The 19457-nt window shown below is 39.8% G+C and overlaps 1 protein-coding gene across 1 annotated transcript; it reads left to right on the top strand.

The window, feature by feature from the left end:
• The first annotated feature begins 1901 nt into the window (after nt 1-1901).
• lmx1a (LIM homeobox transcription factor 1, alpha) lies at nt 1902-18773 on the top strand. The gene is made up of 8 exons (XM_047375524.1): nt 1902-2174; nt 2622-2802; nt 13281-13501; nt 15016-15188; nt 15568-15645; nt 16038-16110; nt 16593-16766; nt 18269-18773. The coding sequence occupies exons 1-8, from the start codon at nt 2048-2050 to the stop codon at nt 18400-18402; spliced, it is 1161 nt and encodes a 386-aa protein (XP_047231480.1). The 5' UTR covers nt 1902-2047; the 3' UTR covers nt 18403-18773.
• The last annotated feature ends 684 nt before the right edge of the window (nt 18774-19457 follow it).

Genomic DNA, 19457 nt, shown 5'->3' with positions numbered 1-19457 from the left:
TGGAAAAATCCATGTACCCTGTGTTATGTATGGTGAAAGATCTGTGGTGCTGGGGGCCTGTTTCTCTTTCAAAAAACCCCTGGAATCACTTTGCCATAACAAACTCTTGATAACATGAGATTTAAAAATGGAAATCTGGTGAACTATGTGAAAAAACTAAGAACATATCTTTAATGAGTTTGTCAGTAGGTTAATAATCCCCCTAAAAAGGCCATATTATCACAGAAAGGGTGCACCAGACTCAAAGTCAGCCAGGAGTGGCAATTCATTCGTCAGCACCCTTCTATGTGATTTACAATCTATTCACAACATTTTTTTGCTGCTCTACTAAAATGCATCCTTTGTGTGGAAGATCTGGACAGTTTCAGGTAGATTAAAATGTGTCTCACTCCACTCAACACTTGAAACATTATAGCAGACACAGCTGAAACAGGGTGCAACCAGAACAACTATCCTGAAAACCAGAGTCTAACTAATAGGCTGCCAAATTCCTTGGACCAGACAACACAGGGGAGCTCTTAAAGGTTCTGTATTAATGCATTCTGACTGTATACAGCTTGTAGGCTGTACCCTACCCACATAATTTTCTTTTACCTATGCAAATTACCATTACCTAAGCCTTATCAACACTCTCCCAAGGCACTGCATAGCCGCATGGGTTAAATGCAGAGGACACATTTCATTGGAATGTACAACTGTAATGATAAATAAAATAAAGATTTATTATTTATAAATTTTAAATATCTGTGTCCATTCTAAAAAGGGTCCTCAGAAACATGGCATTATTTCTAGGAATGTCTTCATTCGTTCAAAAACATGACCCTAAATGTCAAAACAACTGTATAGATGTAGAAAAAAACCACAACAAAACTTTATAAATTGGACTAACGCAAGGACTAACAACCTTTACAATACAAACAGCCATTTTTCCCTTCATTCTTAAATAAAATGTGTCTAGAGCCATGCACCCTTTGAAAGAAGCCAGCCTATCAAGTTTCATGAACCCTACTGTATGAACTGTTTATGTTTTATAGTTAAAGAACTAAAAATGTAAATCTAATTTTAGGTTTCAATACAAAAGAAAAACGTTTTACCAAAAGACAACCCAGTTGTTTTCCTGAATGGATTGTTCCAAATATAAGGAAAATGATCAAAGAACAGAGTTGTCAGTAGTTTGCAGCCTAATGACAAAACGGATGAACTAAACAGAAAATATTACCTTGTTTTCACAGAAAAAGCTAGAAGTAGCCTCTTTTTTTTACCTTTATATTTAAAAACATTTCAAGTCGTGGCCAAAGATCCACTTTGGAGGGCTTGAAAGACCCAATCGTGGCTCCAGAGCCGCAGGTTGCACACCCCTGGTCTAACAGCCACTAAAATCCCTCAACCTTTCCTTATGGTTGAGGGATTGGTTAGAGGTTTGGACATCATCATATTTCATTCTTTAAATAGTTGTGTATTACAAGAAAATCCAACAAATTAGAACACATCACCAGATATAGGCCAGAAAAAGAAAAGTTCATAACACCAATATACTATTATCTCAGTATACTATTATCTATCTATCATCTATCTATCTATCTATCTATCTATCTATCTATCTATCTATCTATCTATCTATCTATCTATCTATCTATCTATCTATCTATCTATCTATCTATCTATCTATCTATCTATCTATCTATCTATCTATCTATCTATCTATCTATCTATCTATCTATCTATCTATCTATCTATCTATCTATCTATCTATCTATCTATCTATCTATCTATCTATCTATCTATCTATCTATCTATCTATCTATCTCAGAGGAATTCAGAGTGGAGAAAGTAGGAGACTGCAGGAGGAGAGAAAGTGACAGAGGGAGGGGAGGGGGGTTCATGGAGAGAGGTAACCTGCACCTGCACATGGAGAAAGTCTCTCTAGCTCTCTGTTTCTTTCCCGTTCTCCGATAATAGGATAATTGATAGAGCAGTGCATGCTTTTACAGGATGAGTGTGGACGCTTGTAGAGGTCTCTGAGTGGAAGCCCCGAGGAGAGACTTTGATGCGGGCTCAGCTCTCAGCAGCGAGGCGTCAGCAGCGGGACTCTGAGCGCCAGAGATGCGCTGAAAAGAAGTGGGATTTTGGGAGCCAAAGTACTTTTTCGCCGTTGATAAATTCGCATATTACAGGTAAAGTGTGCGATTTTTAATAGTATAGTAGCGTATAGCGAGTTCCAAACGTTTTTTAAACCTGTCTTCTGTCTGGTAATTTATTAAAAAGTAATCAATTTATTTGAAAAATTGCAAAAAAAAACAAAAAAAAAAAACAAAAAAAAACCTGCCGTATCATTGGAACAGTGATGTGAATATTTCCTTTTGTTGTAATATTTCAATAAAATGTTATTTCTTTGTTGATTTCTTTCCTAGGCCTACTTGACCCTCATTGACATTAGCAGCCACGCTACACATAAAACAAAAGCATTATTATTATCAAACATTTTATCCAAAATTCCCCAACTGATGATTGGTGCATCAGTTTGGGGCTATTTTAAATCACCCTCTTTCAGATCCCCTTACAATACACTGATTTTGTTGAACACCTGCTAATGTGAGGATCTCGCCCCCTGAACCTTGCAGACATGGATCAGAAGGCAGTGTGCGCAGGATGCCATCGGCCGATCAGGGACAGGTTCCTGCTCAGAGTCACGGACGGCCTCTGGCACGAGCAGTGTGTCCGGTGCGCGGCGTGCGGGGACGCGCTCAGGAGCTCCTGCTTCCTGCGTGACCGCAAACTTTTTTGCAGGCGGGACTATGCTGAGTGAGTGCGAGAACTTTATATTTTCTCAGTAAAACCTTTTAAAATTGAAAAGCCAGCATCGTCTTGATTCGCCTGGTGTTATTACATGAGCGGCAGACACACTCTAATAGTTCTGGTTCATGTAACCTGCCTTTATTATTATTCAGTGATCATTTTTTTTCACACAGTTTACATATATTTAATCCACGTTAACAACCTAAATGATGTTAGGCGCCATTAATATCGTAACAGCGGTTTTATGATACAGAAAATATAAACATAAAGCCCTACACTGGTATTCTTATCCCTTGGAGTTCCTCCTGTTTTTGTTTTAACCACAAGATATTTTTTTTTAACATAATTTTATGTGATAGACCAACACAAACCTACAAGTCTTTCGGGGTACATCTGTACCAGCTTTGCACATCTAGATTTCTCTCCCTCCATCTTCCCATCAACTCTCAGCAGCTTCCCTGTCCCAGATGAAGAAAATCATCCCCACTGCATGATGCTGCCACCACCATGCATCACTGAGGGAGTGGTGTGTTGAGGTTGACTCAGTGAGAAACCTAAAAAAAAAAGCAATTTGCACAGTATGCTGGCCAAAAAACTCCAACCTTGGTCTCATTTAACCAGAGCACCATATTCTACATGCTTATTATGTCCCTATGGATTGTGGCAAACTGCAAACAGGACCTCTCATGGTTTTTTCTTTTTATAATGTCTTTCTTCTTTCCAGTCTTCCATGAAATTCTGATTTATGGAGTGCAGGGCTAATCATTATCCTGTCAACACATTCTCACACCTGAAGCTGTGGATATTTGCAGCTCCTACAGAGTTACCATGCAGGCCTTTTGGCTGCCAATCACAAAATGTTTTCATTGCCTGTCAGATTTGTTGGTTAAATCTGTCCAAGTAGGTTTGCAGTTGTGCCATCCTCTGTCCATTTTTGGATAATGGATTGAACAGTGCCCTCTCAGATGTTCAAAGCTTGGAATACAGTGTTATAACCACCTTTAAATGTCTCCACTGGTGTCCTCCTTGGTCTATTTGTTCACTCATGTTCTTCAAGACACATTTGAGACCTGAGATTAAAATTAAATCTCATCTTAAAACCAGTAAATGAACTCCATTTACTAATAAGAGTTAGTAAAAGGTTAAGGGGTATGAATACTTTGCAGGGCACTATTTTATAGCAAAATATGGTACTTACACCTTATAGCCAGTTTACAAATGAAGTGTCTTACTTCGGTGTCCATTTTCTTATGACCCACTGTCCCAACATTAGTCTACCGTTCACAAAAGAACCCTTGTCCACATCTTGACCTTGATGAAGAATGCTAGTGTGGGTTTGTGTTTGTTAAAAAGTAATAAAGAATATAAAAGATTCAGTGAAATGTTTTACATCTTTGTAGAATAAACAGATTTCTGTGGTTATGCTCACAAAGGTTTTAACTGTGCATCATGACTTTAAAGAAAGTTGCCCTGGTGTGCTGAGAGAACAAGGTGACTGCAGAGTAGGTGGGTGGAGAAGGAATGTAAGGAAACTATTGTTTATTGTATATCATCTCAGACAACACATGCATAAGAACGTCATCGCACCTTCACGCGCAACCAGGGGTACAGCTCAGCTGACACATTGTCAAAATGTGTTAAGATGTTGAGGGCCATCGACGTGGCAACTGCAAGCCGGGGACAACATATGGTCTCCTCCCCACCTCTCACACCTCCCTCAAAAAAAATTTCTTTCCTCTCTCTTGTTTACCCACTGCCTCACATTCTTCCTTCAAGCTGTTCTCACCCAAACAAGGGCCAGAACACCCCAAAAGGCATCAGCCCATATTATTCCAGAACAGTTTAGCAATGGTCGTTCTGCCAAGAAGGCCGCCACAAAATGTAGTCCAAGAGAATGTTGTCCAAAAGAAATGTAGTCCAATATGCTTCCTGCTATCAGCATTCTAGGTAAATGTGTTAAAAAGAATGAGGAGTAGATTATTTTAAGTAGATAAATCATTCAAAATTCAGTCCACTTTTTAACAATGAATAAAAACTGGACATGATTCTGGCCAAAGTTAAAACTATGCATAGCTCTATGTGATGAGTGGAAATAACAGTTCAGAACCAAAGTGCTTTGCAAAGAGGTAATTAGCAGAGCAGAGCCATATGTCAGAAGGTCTGGCGCATCCCTGGCAGAGAGTGAGGATGGTGTGAACTTATTTTGGGGGACAGTGCACTCCAGGAGCCCTGGCGATATGCGCAGTGGCATCTGGAAATCTCTCCCTGCAGCAGCCCCGGTGCTGAGCAATGGGACGAGGTCCAGTCGACCGTGAGATATCTGAGCTGATCAATTAGCAGGAGGCCTGGTGCCAAGGCTCCACCTCTGAAACTACCCCACCTTCCCCTACCCTCACCACTCCCCCACCGTCCTGTCTGGGTGACACACATGGGCACTGCTATTGTCCTCAATGAGTGTTTTAAAATATGTGCCAGAATCAGCTCAACACACAGTGTCCTGCTTTTCCCCTTTTTTAAATGCAGTGCAAGTGTGATTTTTCCATACTGAGGCAACATTTGTCTCTTACCACATGCTGGATCTTCTGTCTGGATATGGCTTTTTTTTTTGTCTGTGCTTGTGGTGGCAGCCAGAAGAGTGTGTTCGGAGTCTGAATGGAGCAATAAGACAATGATAGTGTTTCCTCTAGTTAAAGTTCTTGTTCAGTCTGCAATAGAATCTTTCTTTCTTGGTTGTTATATTTTGATTACACATGTTAATGAATTATGAAAAGTTACAGATAATGCAGAAAGTGTTTGCAAATTGTAAAAGAAGAATAAAACAAAAACATAAAGCCAGCAGATGAACAAGTGTATATCACATGAAAGAGAATACAAAACTTTTCAAAATAATTTATACAATGGTTTTATTCCTGGAATTATAATTATTATTTTAATATTTAAAAGATAAAAAGAGTTTAAAACAAGAAAAATCATATACATTTTACACTCGAAGGTAATACATGCAAATAATCTTATTGGAAGGTCCAATTCTAGAAAGAAACCTTTGACAAGGTTGTTATGGGTTGTTTTGTATTCCTCTGACACTATCACACAATATCTGTTGCTAATTTAAACGATAAAGCAAAGCGAAAAGTATTAAAGACTAGATTTTTAACTCTGATTGAATGCAAATTTAAAATCACATATTGTATTCATTAGATAAAGGAAATAGTACTGCTGTGATTTTTTAAAATATTCGATCATCACATCAGATATAACTTAATTGCATAGCTGAGTCTGAACTAAATATGGGAGAACATCATTGAAAATATTTAAACTTTGCTTTTGAAGTCCCTCCAGGATCAGTATTAGGGCACAGATTCTTTATTCTGTAGACACAAAATATTTGGGAACCAGCAAAATGCTGTGCAATCTTGTTTTGGAAGATTTATTTTGTAGAGTAACAATTTAAGACAGTTTTGCAAAATTTGGAAAACAAAAGATTAATTTAAAATTACTATCATTGCATTGTAAAGATTTAAACAGAAACATATAAACCTTTCAAACAATTAAACCGTGTAAACAAATCCATACATTTAAAGATAAGCAAAATAAAACAGTGTTGTTGCTTTCAGAAAATAATTTCTGATAAACTGGGGGCATATAATCTGACATGTTAAATGTAATTTTGAATAAATAAAAATTCCCTTTTTCAACATGCAAATTATTTTTCTTTTTTCCATTAGTAATTTGAAACTTGGGAAGAGTCTTTAAATTGCAAGAATGTCCCAAGAATTTCTTGTTTAAAAATTGCTTTATGAATATAATATATTTATACAATTGTTTAAAGTTTATTTTATATTCTGTGACTAATGAAGCAGTCGTCACTAAAGATTGAAAATAGTGTTCCATACTAATTCTTTACTAAGTAATTTTAGACTTTAAATCCACAGTAATTTTCAGAATAAGATTAAATATTCTAGTCCTTTTTTTGGACATGTAACTAAACTAGTCTTGGAAATCTAGATTTGATCTTGTTCTGGTTTTAGGAAACCATAGTGATCTAACCGAAGAACCCAGGCTGAAACAAAATGGGGCCATCAGCACATTTAAAGTATTGCTGGTAAACCAGAACAAAGTCATGAACAGTATAAGGTAATTGTACACCAACTACCAGAAACCAAAATCCTTCAGTGGGTTTGCATGTAGGCATATGATTAACTTTAGCTCTACATGTACACACCTCATCCAAACAGACATATATTGTAGATGGGTATCACTGATTAAACCAAGATGGTGTGAAGAATGTGTGAACTTGTGATCTTCTGGCTTTTAACAGCTACATTTAAGAACCAGTAGATGAATTTAATTGAATTAGTTCTACATTTACCCTCCTGACCTGCGTCAGTGAGGCGCCAGGTTACATGCAACAAGCTGCTATATCATTTATTAAAATACTATTCCTGTCAAACAACAGGAGGTCTAGTTTGGTTGGACAGTCAGTATATAGATTACCTAAATGGCTCAGTGGTCATGTGGACTGGATGGCAGATTGGTCTTCAGATCTGTGTCTTGACTGGTAGTGCACTTGACCCGAAGATGCATATCTGATATGCTTTCTATGTTGCTGCGTGTGTTCAGCAAAGGACTCAGCTTAACCTGATCCAGAAACAGGATCTCTGCCTATCCAACAGACCAGCAGTCTGATTGCCTGACTGCCAAAGGTCAGCCCCGAGGTCATGGAAAGAACAATGAGAGAGTGTAGAGTTTTTTTTTTTTTTTTACACAATGTATTCACCTTAAAAATGCCCTATATCAGTGTGAAGGAGTGCATTATTCTGCTGACTTATTTCTCCATAACCACCATGTCACTAATTGGTCTTAATCCAGCATGACTGAGTGTTCCCGCTCTCCCGGCCTAGTCCTTGGGCCAATCATGTCAGCGGAAACTCTGAAATATTAAACATCTTGAGCTGCTCCATAAGTATTTGAGGGACTCTTACCTTTGCATTACTGACTCTTAAAAGAACCAGGGCTAATAGGGCGAACTGGACTCGGAGTATAATGGAACGACGATTCTCGAAACAAGAAATGATCTCAAAACATTAATGCCCGCAGTTTCCTCTCTGCTGACATCTATCATTAGCATCACATGGAGAGATCCACTCAGTATATCCCAGAGACCCACAAACACTCCGGGTATTTCCTCAGTCGCACTTCCTTTGATATATTTGGGCGATGCACCTTGTGTCACTGCAGGAATGTGCATACCACAGATGGTATGTTGGTCATGTTAAAGCCCACACCATTGCTGAGGGACAGACCGCTCTGACGGGTCAAGTAGGGTGACTGGTGAGCCTCTGGGAGCTGTGTTCACCGTTTCCAGAGTGACAGTAAAAGGTCTCAGCAATGTTTGCTTTGAGGATGTAGGAGCTCTGGAGCACTTGACAGGGCTCCTGCATTATGAGTGTTTGTTTTGTCTTTACTTTCTGTCTGTGTTGGTTTGTGAATATTAACCCAAAGGTAAATCTCAATCTGTGCCCAATATGAGGTAATGTGTTTCTCAGGATATTTAAAGGAAAATCTGTTTCCAAACTTATTTATGAAGTTTAAAGTCTTTTTTACGTTTTGTATCTAGCTTAATATATTTGTCTTCATTGTAAAAAAAATACTTGGGAAAAAGCAACTAACAGCTACTCTTCTACTGTGAACAATAACAACCAATTAATTAAATATTTAAAATAATTGACAAAATTATATTGAAAAGGGTCAAGTTGAAACCAGACATATACATTCACGACATTGGCTTGTCAATAAATCAGACCTTTCCTTTTTAACTTAATAATGATTTCCAAAATACATTTTATTTGGTAAAATACCAGAATAGTGTACTTACCTTTTTCAAATTCAGATTTTCACAAATGCTAAGGTCACTATTTTATTAAACAATTTGAGAAAGCCCAGATAATGATGTCATGACCTTGCAAGCTTTTAATAGGTTGATTCACAACATCTGAGTTAAATAGAGGAACACCTGTGAAAGTATTTTAAGGGAACACCTCAGACACAATGTGTCCTTTTGTGACATCATACGAAAAATCAAAAGAAATCAGCCAAGACATCAAGAAGACAATTGTGGACTTCAACAGTCGGGTTCATGAGTAGGTGCACTTCCCAGATATCTGAAGCTGCCAAGTTAATCTGTTCAAGGAATTATACGTAGTTATAAAAAGCATGAGAATGTCCAGCCATACCATTCAGGAGGGAGTTTCTATGCTCCAAATATCTTGCCAGCAAATGTACTCAAAAACAGTGAAAATTGGAAGCCTGTTATCACCACCTCAGCACCGTGCCGTGGGCTGCTGTGCTTCAGGACAGGCTGAAACACTTCACAACATAGATGGCATCATGAAGAAAGAACATTATGTGGAAATATTGAAGCAACATCTCAAGACGTCAACCAGTAAGTTAAAACTTGGGCACAAATGGGTCTTCCAAAGGAACAATGACCATAAGCATATTACCAAATTAGTTACAAAGCGGCGTATGTACAGGGGTTGGACAATGAAACTGAAACACCTGTCATTTTAGTGTGGGAGGTTTCATGGTTAAATTGGACCAGCCTGGTAGTCAGTCTTCATTTATTACACATTGCACCAGTAAGAGCAGAGTGTGAAGGTTCAATTAGCAGGGTAAGAGCACAGTTTTGCTCAAAATATTGAAATGCACACAACATTATGGGTTACATACCAGAGTTCAAAGGAGGACAAATTGTTTGTGACTGAGACAGCAAGTCTTTGTGATGTATCAAGAGCCACAGTATCCAGGGTAATGTCAGCATACCATCAAGAAGGACGAACCACATCCAACAGAATTAACTGTGGACGCAAGAGGAAGCTGTCTGAAAGGGATGTTCGGGTGCTAACCCGGATTGTATCCAAAAAACATAAAACCACAGCTGCCCAAATTACAGCAGAATTAAATGTGCACCTCAACTCTCCTGTTTCCACCAGAACTGTCCGTCGGGAGCTCCACAGGGTCAATATACACGGCCGGGCTGCTATAGCCAAACCTTTGGTCACTCATGCCAATGTCAAACGTCGGTTTCAATGGTGCAAGGAGCACAAATCTTGGGCTGTGGACAATGTGAAACATGTATTGTTCTCTGATGAGTCCACCTTTACTGTTTTCCCCACATCCGGGAGAGTTACGGTGTGGAGAAGCCCCGAAGAAGCGTACCACCCAGACTGTTGCATGCCCAGAGTGAAGCATGGGGGTGGATCAGTGATGGTTTGGGCTGCCATATCGTGGCATTCCCTTGGCCCAATACTTGTGCTAGATGGGCGCGTCACTGCCAAGGACTACCGAACCATTCTTGAGGACCATGTGCATCCAATGGTTCAAACATTGTATCCTGAAGGCGGTGCCGTGGATCAGGATGACAATGCACCAATACACACAGCAAGACTGGTGAAAGATTGGTTTGATGAACATGAAAGTGAAGTTGAACATCTCCCATGGCCTGCACAGTCACCAGATCTAAATACAGGTCCTTCTCAAAATATTAGCATATTGTGATAAAGTTCATTATTTTCCATGATGTAATGATGAAAATTTAACATTCATATATTTTAGATTCATTGCACACTAACTGAAATATTTCAGGTCTTTTATTGTCTTAATACGGATGATTTTGGCATACAGCTCATGAAAACCCAAAATTCCTATCTCACAAAATTAGCATATCATTAAAAGGGTCTCTAAACGAGCTATGAACCTAATCATCTGAATCAACGAGTTAACTCTAAACACCTGCAAAAGATTCCTGAGGCCTTTAAAACTCCCAGCCTGGTTCATCACTCAAAACCCCAATCATGGGTAAGACTGCCGACCTGACTGCTGTCCAGAAGGCCACTATTGACACCCTCAAGCAAGAGGGTAAGACACAGAAAGAAATTTCTGAACGAATAGGCTGTTCCCAGAGTGCTGTATCAAGGCACCTCAGTGGGAAGTCTGTGGGAAGGAAAAAGTGTGGCAGAAAACGCTGCACAACGAGAAGAGGTGAATGGACCCTGAGGAAGATTGTGGACAAGGGCCGATTCCAGACCTTGGGGGACCTGCGGAAGCAGTGGACTGAGTCTGGAGTAGAAACATCCAGAGCCACCGTGCACAGGCATGTGCAAGAAATGGACTAAAGGTGCCGCATTCCCCACGTCAAGCCACTTTTGAACCAGAAACAGCGGCAGAAGCGCCTGACCTGGGCTACAGAGAAGCAGCACTGGACTGTTGCTCAGTGGTCCAAAGTACTTTTTTCGGATGAAAGCAAATTCTGCATGTCATTCGGAAATCAAGGTGCCAGAGTCTGGAGGAAGACTGGGGAGAAGGAAATGCCAAAATGCCAGAAGTCCAGTGTCAAGTACCCACAGTCAGTGATGGTCTGGGGTGCCGTGTCAGCTGCTGGTGTTGGTCCACTGTGTTTTATCAAGGGCAGGGTCAATGCAGCTAGCTATCAGGAGATTTTGGAGCACTTCATGCTTCCATCTGCTGAAAAGCTTTATGGAGATGAAGATTTCATTTTTCAGCATGACCTGGCACCTGTTCACAGTGCCAAAACCACTGGTAAATGGTTTACTGACCATGGTATCACTGTGCTCAATTGGCCTGCCAACTCTCCTGACCTGAACCCCATAGAGAATCTGTGGGATATTGTGAAGAGAACGTTGAGAGACTCAAGACCCAACACTCTGGATGAGCTAAAGGCCGCGATCGAAGCATCCTGGGCCTCCATAAGACCTCAGCAGTGCCACAGGCTGATTGCCTCCATGCCACGCCGCATTGAAGCAGTCATTTCTTCCAAAGGATTCCCGACCAAGTATTGAGTGCATAACTGTACATGATTATTTGAAGGTTGACGTTTTTTGTATTAAAAACACTTTTCTTTTATTGTTCGGATGAAATATGCTAATTTTGTGAGATAGTAATTTTGGGTTTTCATGAGCTGTATGCCACAATCACCCGTATTAAGACAATAAAAGACCTGAAATATTTCAGTTAGTGTGCAATGAATCTAAAATATATGAATGTTAAATTTTCATCATGACATTATGGCAAATAATGAACTTTATCACAATATGCTAATATTTTGAGAAGGACCTGTATTATTGAGCCACTTTGGGGTGTTTTGGAGGAGCGAGTCAGGAAACGTTTTCCTCCACCAGTATCACGTAGTGCCATGGCCACTATCCTGCAAGAAGAATGGCTTAAAATCCCTATGACCACTGTGCAGGACTTGTATATGTCATTCCCAAGACGAATTGACGCTTTATTGGCCGCAAAAGGAGGCCCTACACCATACTAATAAATTATTGTGCTCTAAAACCAGGTGTTTCAGTTTCATTGTCCAACCCCTGTAGGTGTAGGTGTATGTGAGCCAGGAGGTCCACAAACCAGACTCAGTTACACCAGTTCTGTCAAGAGAAATGTGCCAAAAACTACAACAAGCTACTATGAGAAGCTAGAGGAAAGATATCCAAAACATTTGATCCAAGTCATACAGTTTAAAATCTAATTCTACCACATACTAAGGAGATGTATGTAAACTTTAGATTTCAAGGAAAGCTATTAACAACAACAAAAAAGTAGTAATTGTAGCAGATCTCTGGTCATTTATTAATAATATGTTATTTGTAATGCATTTTGCTTTGTCTTAGTAAAATTAGGGTTAAAGAAACCAAAGACACTTGCATACACTTTAATACTCTTTGCATTCTTTTAAAAAAAAAAGTAAAACACTCTCTTCACTGCAAGTGCAGAATTTTGAGGTGAAAACAACAAAAGGGAAAAAGCTGTCACTTTCTCATGCTTCTTCACTGGCTGGTCCGGTGACCCAGTCAGGTCTGGAAACAAATGCCAGCTCCGGGATGATGACGCATCATCCTGCGTGACAGACCCAAAATGCTGCTGTGCCAACCGGAGGACAATAGTCCTGCTGCTCGGGGGCCGGCTCTGCCTTTGTCCGACTCTGGTTAAGCAGACTTAAAGATAATTCCACGGATAATTCCCGGGACCAGTGGCTCAGTCTCTCCCACTGGGAGATCTGATTCTCCCCCTTTGCCTGGAGCCATGGCCTGCCGAGAGCCTTTTCTCCCGCACCCCCGGGAGCACGGCCTCGGACACGGCAGTCGGAGCCACAGCAACAGTCTCTCAGGGCTGAGCCCACCAGTCCTGGTTGCCAGGCGCTAAGATACACACACGACACACTGAGGGTATGTGTCTAAATGGCTTGGGGTAGGAGGGGGAGGAGTAGGAAAGGGGAGAAGTCAGGCGCTGGTTGTGGTTTTGAGTGACAGCTAGACTCAGGAACATTCCCCACGTCAAGAAAATGTTTTTTTTCTCATTTTACTGGGGCAAAAGGAGTCCTTAGGAACCTAAACCAAACAAAAGCATTACCCTAACAGCTACTGAGAGTTCTCTATGTATGCCCACTCATACCTGCTTCTCTCCAGTCTGTTTGCAGTCCGATGTGGGGGCTGTGCAGAGGCCATCTCCCCTGCAGAGCTTGTGATGCGAGCAGGGGCTTCTGCATTCCACCTGCGCTGCTTCACCTGCAAAGTTTGTTCCTGCCGCCTGCAGACCGGAGACCGCTGCGTCCTCAGGGAGGGACAGCTTCTATGTGCTAGAGAGGACTACCATCAGTTTTTGGCCAGTCCAGCATCTTCAAATACTGGTATACAGTCTGAATGCTTTGATGTTGCTTCTCTTTCACTGACTGTTAATGATAAATGTGTTCTTTATAATAACTTCATGGGTTGTTGAAACTGGTTTGCACAAAATCCTACAGCTTGCAAAGCTCCAATTTAGAAAAACAAAAAATAGGATAACACTATATACAGGTAGAAATGTATGCATTAATGTGGTCAATTATTTTATATTTAGGTAATGCTTATTTTAATTAATTATGCATAAATAATTCAGAATCAAAAATTAATTCTAGTTACTCATAATTTACTAATTAAAATGCCATTATACCTTTTGTATTGCTTTTAAGATAATAAATCACAGATATAGGTTTAGGACCAAAATTATTCATACCCCAGGCAGATTTAGATTTTAATTCAACTTTTTATTTTACGAATTCTTCTGACTGAAGGTAATATTAACATTTTGAAGTGGCCCTGCCAGAGTCCTGAATTTAATCTAATTGAGAATCTGTGGAGGGATCTAAAGATTAGGGTGATGGCAACGACACCTTCCAACCTCAAAGACATGGAACTCATCACCAAAGTTAAATCATTATTATAGGGGAAACATCCAAAAAGCTGGTAATTAGCAATTATAAGAAGGGTTTTAGTGCTGTGATGCCACCGGAGAATGTTCTATTGATCATTGGAAAGGGTATAAATCATTTTCAACATGCCATTTGTAATAAAATGTCATTTTAAAATAGTAAAATTTATACTTCTTCCTATCATTTGGGAGATACCAATCTCACTTCCTGTCAGAAACAAACTTCTTTTTCAAATGTATTAGAATTATGCTGAATAAATGTGCATGTATGCTTTATGCAACACTGGATATGACAACTCATTCAAAATAAATATTGTCTGTAACAAAAAAGGTTTATTGTTGGGCTCATCTTAGCAGAGCACCTTCTTCCACATATTTGCTGTGTCCCCTATATGGCTGGTGGCTCCTCCACAGTTACCATGGATAGCTTGGCTGCTTCTCTGTTTCATGTTCTCCTCTCTCCGGCAGACATTTTATTTTCAAATGATGACATAAACTGTTCTCAGACGTCTTTACAGCTTTGTCCATGAAGTCTATTTTTTCCTTGTTCCTCATTAGTTTTTTTGTTAACTTATCATCAGGAATACATGCTTTCAAAGCCTAAAAATGTCCATCTGGATGTGTTATTTCTTAGACTAATTAGTTACTTCTTTGCTGAAAATCCTCTTTAAAATTGGCCCTTTGAGTTCAATGTTATATTTTTTAAAATCAAGTTTTAAAAATCCAAAAATGTTTGGATTTTGACAGCAACAATAACTTTGTAGTAATTGGTGGGGCCACATTAAGTTGCTTAAAAAAAACATTTAGCAATCTTTGACAATGCCAGTTAATGAGACAACTAAGCACTACATAGTTACTTGCAAATAGGTTCTTCAACAATTGAGAAGTTTTGCTTGGTAAAAATGTGCTTGCTGGCGCTAATCTATACATGCCTTCCCTATCATGTCGGTCTAGCAAGTAAAAGTGACGATGATGAAGAGGAGGAGTTGAGGCAGGTTAAACACAGGCGAGGTGGTGCAGATAATCCAGTAACCAAACGTCCCAAAAGACCTCGCACTATTCTGACCACCCAGCAAAGACGCACCTTTAAGGCTTCCTTTGAGGTCTCGTCGAAGCCTTGCCGAAAGGTAAAGAGCTTCTCTTTGTTTGCATGCAGTCTGGGGATACAAACAACTAAATGCACTGCACCATATTAATATCCCACAGATGACACAGACATTTTTCAACTATGTTTTTTCTTTAATATTAAGAAGCTGGTGATTTTCAATTTCATTTTAAAGGACGTGGGTAAATATACAAAGCAGATATGCCTTAAAAAAATCCAGGAGTATTTCAAATGTACCACTTTTACAACCTGTCCTGACCTGCGTTTTCTTTAGACTAGTGAGAGCATAAAGATTTTTTACCTTTTACCTTTTAAATGTCAAATCACCTTTCACTTGATTGTACTTTGCTAACCCTGCTTTATATGTTTTTTTCTGCTTCCCACCTGAACCTTGATCCAAGGTAAGGGAGACCTTGGCAGCGGAGACGGGGCTAAGCGTACGGGTTGTGCAGGTCTGGTTCCAGAACCAGAGAGCTAAAGTGAGTACACACACACACACACACACACACACACACACACACACACACACACACACACACACACACACACACACACACACACACACACACACACACACCACACACACAGTTATTAACAGCATTCTTTCTGCACTGTGTTTGTAAGCCAGAGTGGAAATCAGCCCAGTTATCTCTTTATACAGGAAGCTGATGACATCTTGCAGAGAGATCACTGGAGATTAGACCTAATATTTCCTCAAAGTGAACTCATGTGTGGTTTCTCTCACTCAATGACAGATGTTCTTGCCTTCACTGTTAATACTTTGCAACTGAGTGACCGTGGTAATGAGCCCAGGTGGCAGAGAGCCTACGATGAGCTTTTTTATTAACTTCAATCGTTATATGTTATTTAGATGAAGAAATTGGCCAGAAGACAACAACAGCAGGAACAGCAGCACATTCAGGAGCAGCGTGAACGCACAACAGGTGAGATGAGACATTATACTGCACAACTTTTCACTTGTGATTTAAATATTTCAACATTTAGACATACATGAAGAGTTTAAGGAAGGGTCTGCAGTAAAAGCAACAAAATCACTGATGCAAAAACTATGGAATCTGGACCCAGAGTTTTTAACAGTTTTAACAGGTTCTAAGATGACAAATAAATAAAAAAATAAAAAAATCACATTAAGGGGTTGTGTGTGGTGTAGAGGTAGAGCATGCGCCCCAACAAAGGCAGCAACCAAGCTGTCCGGGGTTCAGTTCCTGACCTTGGACCTTTGCTTTATGTCTTCCCCTTCTTTATCTCTGCTCATTTCCCATCTATATACTGCAAAATAAAGGCCACTAGTGCCACAAAAACCGTAAAAAAAATCACGTCAATGTTAAAAGAAAGAAAATTCTCATCAATGAACTTTGTGAAACAATTTTAAGCATGATCTCTGTTGGTGTTCTGTGCTCTGTAGTGCCCTCGTGTGGCAGTTTGACTTCAGAGACAAAGCGCCTGGGGCCATCATTTACCCATGTTCAGCAGCAGCAGATGGGGCTCACCACTCTGGATCAGCAGGACTGGGACATGGACCCCTTCAGACAGGGCCTGACCCCGCCCCAGATGCCAGGGGATCACATGCACCCTTACGGTACAAATTAAAGCCTCCTTAATTTTATGAAAAGTCGTGTGATTTAAAAGGAAATGTAAGTACATTAACTAAATATTAAAAAATGTTTAAGTTTAACCTAGTAAAATACGCCAATAATAAACCAGGTATTTGGAATCAAGTTACCATTTTGCTGTTTTTTTTACCTTTTTCTGTCTTTTTTGGTCTTCCAATATTTGTTACTTCCCAATTAAAAGCAGGATTTATTTTGTAATAAGACAGTTCTTCAAAAAACATAGTGGTTCTGCAGAGTCAGCCCAATGCATAAGCAACCTAAGCTGCTGCTTATTGTTCCCAGATCAGCAGGGGGACCATCTGGAGCATTCAGTTTCTCACACAGACATGGCACAGATATCAAACCTCAAGTTTGTAGTTACATTGGAGAAAACTGAGACTATTCTTTTTAAAGGTTTAGTTATGGAAAATGTAAAAACAAAAATGTAATTCCTTAAAATTTAAATTTACTTAGGGTATAAAAGAACTGTCAAATGTAACTGGAATCATATGTTAGAACATATTAATAGTTTAATAATTTTAAGTCCTACTTTTATGTCACTAGTTCATTGCTATTTATTTCTTCTTGTTGCATCTGTGCCAGAATCTCATTGTATGCAAACTGTAACTGAGATTATTTCGTCAGTCAATGACAAGCTTCTCTGCATGCATGTAGTCATTTTTATTTGGCCTCTTCTTCCCGACTCTACTTTGTCTGCAGTAAAACGCTGTTCTTCAGACATGACAGCCAGATGAAAAAAGCAAGTCAGAGAAATACCCTTATTTTCACAATTTATTTCCTGGAGATGTTGAATTGCAGCTATAATTCAGACAAAGGACTTTTAATTTTCTTGCTACAAAAGAAAATACATGAGGTCCTTTCATATTCAAATTAATGCAACTATGCAAATTCAGGTGTAGCATCAAATGAAAAAGTGAAAATATACAGGTAAGCTTTGCCATTTATGTTAGATGTTATTATCCTATGGTTTTTTGGCTTATACATTAACTTTACATCAGCTAGTAATTGTGTTGATAAATAAATACATTAAAACGCAAGAACGATATTCTGACCTTCTCTCTTTAATGTGGAGCCATAGAAGATTCAGATCACTAGATCAAAATTTCACTGAGTAAACGATTTAAGTCTGAAACATTAACAATCAGTCTAGAAAGTTACAACTAATCATGAATGAATTCAAAGCTTTCTGAATTTCTAAATGAGCAATATGAGATTGTTCATATTGGAAGAACTTAAATATGTACCAACAGGGACTCTAACAACACTTTTTGAGCACAACAAATAAGGTCCTACATGTCCTTTTAAATCTTGGGGAGCAATCTGCATGGGTAAGATGTTTGCTTTGCATGAGAAGTTTGGCAAAGCCATTCGTACTGGAAAACAAAAAAAAGAAAGGTGTTGTAAGCAAAATGCCAAATCCAAGGTGTGTGTGTGTGTGCACTAAACTACTAAAGACTTGGATTTTCAGGCTTTCAGGGCTTGTACGGGGAAATGGACAGGGAGCTGGTTGCTGACTACGACTGCCTCTCTCTGGCTGGATCGTCTCCGCTGACTCCCATTGACTGCCTCTACTCCATGCAGGACTCGTACTTTGCCTCCTGAGGGTGGAGTTCAGGCTCAGGGAGAAGCTGCAATACACTCTGGAAACATACATTATTTTATCTCCCCAGTCTAGTTAAGTCAATGAATGTAACTCAGAAATGGACAAGGGTACACTGTGATGCCATGATATTTATCATATTCACTTCTTGGCAAACGTTGTCACATTACTGCCTTGAATGCTTTACATTTCTCCTGTGCAGCACAACATCTAATAAGTGTTTAAACCCCACAAGCATGATGCAGCTGCTCTTACTTTTTATGTTCATACATTAGACTGTAACTCATTCTGTTCATGTAAATAATCACCTGGGAGTGTATTTGTATTTATTCTCACAATGTGTGTATACTGTTCATTTAAAATAATAAAAATATGCTCGGAACATGATGGGGTTTTTTGTGAGATTCTTCAGGTTCTTCAGGTTACTTGCAGGTCAGTCCATCCTCACCTATCAGTCTTATCTAAATGATGGTTCAGTGGATCTTCTTCCCGTGGCTATTGGGTGGATCTGTAGATTGTGAAATGCAGAGCCCTCACAGCGGTATGGGTCAGTGGCGGGTAAGCATCGCACCCATGCAGTCTTCATCAACGATCACATTGTGCTTCTTGCATTTTTCTGCCTCCTTTTTCCAATGGGTGAGGGAAGAGGGTGGGGTGGTGGGACCACCCAGGCACTGTGCCCGACTGGAATGCTTCCAATCCTTTGGATGGAAGGCTGAGAAAACCCTCAGAATAGACAGGGCACCAGACAACGGAGGGGCTGAAAGCTGTGTCAGGAGAGAATGCCCAGCGTGACGTGAAGATATGAAGCCCCACTGTACGGATTGCCTCCTTGCCCCTGTCATGAACCCTCTCCTGGACTCGTCTCACATTTCCCACTATGAAATCAGACCTTGCAGAGCAAAGAGCGCAAGTCCTTGGTCAGAAACAATCTAAATGTCTGTCAGCGTAGTGATCTGCTGCCAAGCAGGGAGCTAAAGAAGTGTGCAGGGAATATCTTTGTGTGAGACCCTTTGTATCTGTATCTGCTCCAAGTATCTGCTGGCATTTGCCTGAA

The sequence above is a fragment of the Girardinichthys multiradiatus genome, chromosome 9 (genome assembly GCF_021462225.1).
Source record: "Girardinichthys multiradiatus isolate DD_20200921_A chromosome 9, DD_fGirMul_XY1, whole genome shotgun sequence".
In the NCBI taxonomy this organism is placed as follows: Eukaryota; Metazoa; Chordata; class Actinopteri; order Cyprinodontiformes; family Goodeidae; genus Girardinichthys; species Girardinichthys multiradiatus.
This window is presented reverse-complemented; position numbering and strand designations above follow the sequence as displayed.

What these genes read in the sequence shown, in the direction of transcription:
- lmx1a (XM_047375524.1), top strand. Translation starts at nt 2,048, where the DNA reads ATGCGGGCTCAGCTCTCAGCAGCGAGGCGTCAGCAGCGGGACTCTGAG. An exon ending in GATAAATTCGCATATTACAG is followed by an intron (nt 2,175 to 2,621) that starts GTAAAGTGTGCG and finishes TGAACCTTGCAG; the next exon opens with ACATGGATCAGAAGGCAGTG. An exon ending in TCCAGCATCTTCAAATACTG is followed by an intron (nt 13,502 to 15,015) that starts GTATACAGTCTG and finishes ATGTCGGTCTAG; the next exon opens with CAAGTAAAAGTGACGATGAT.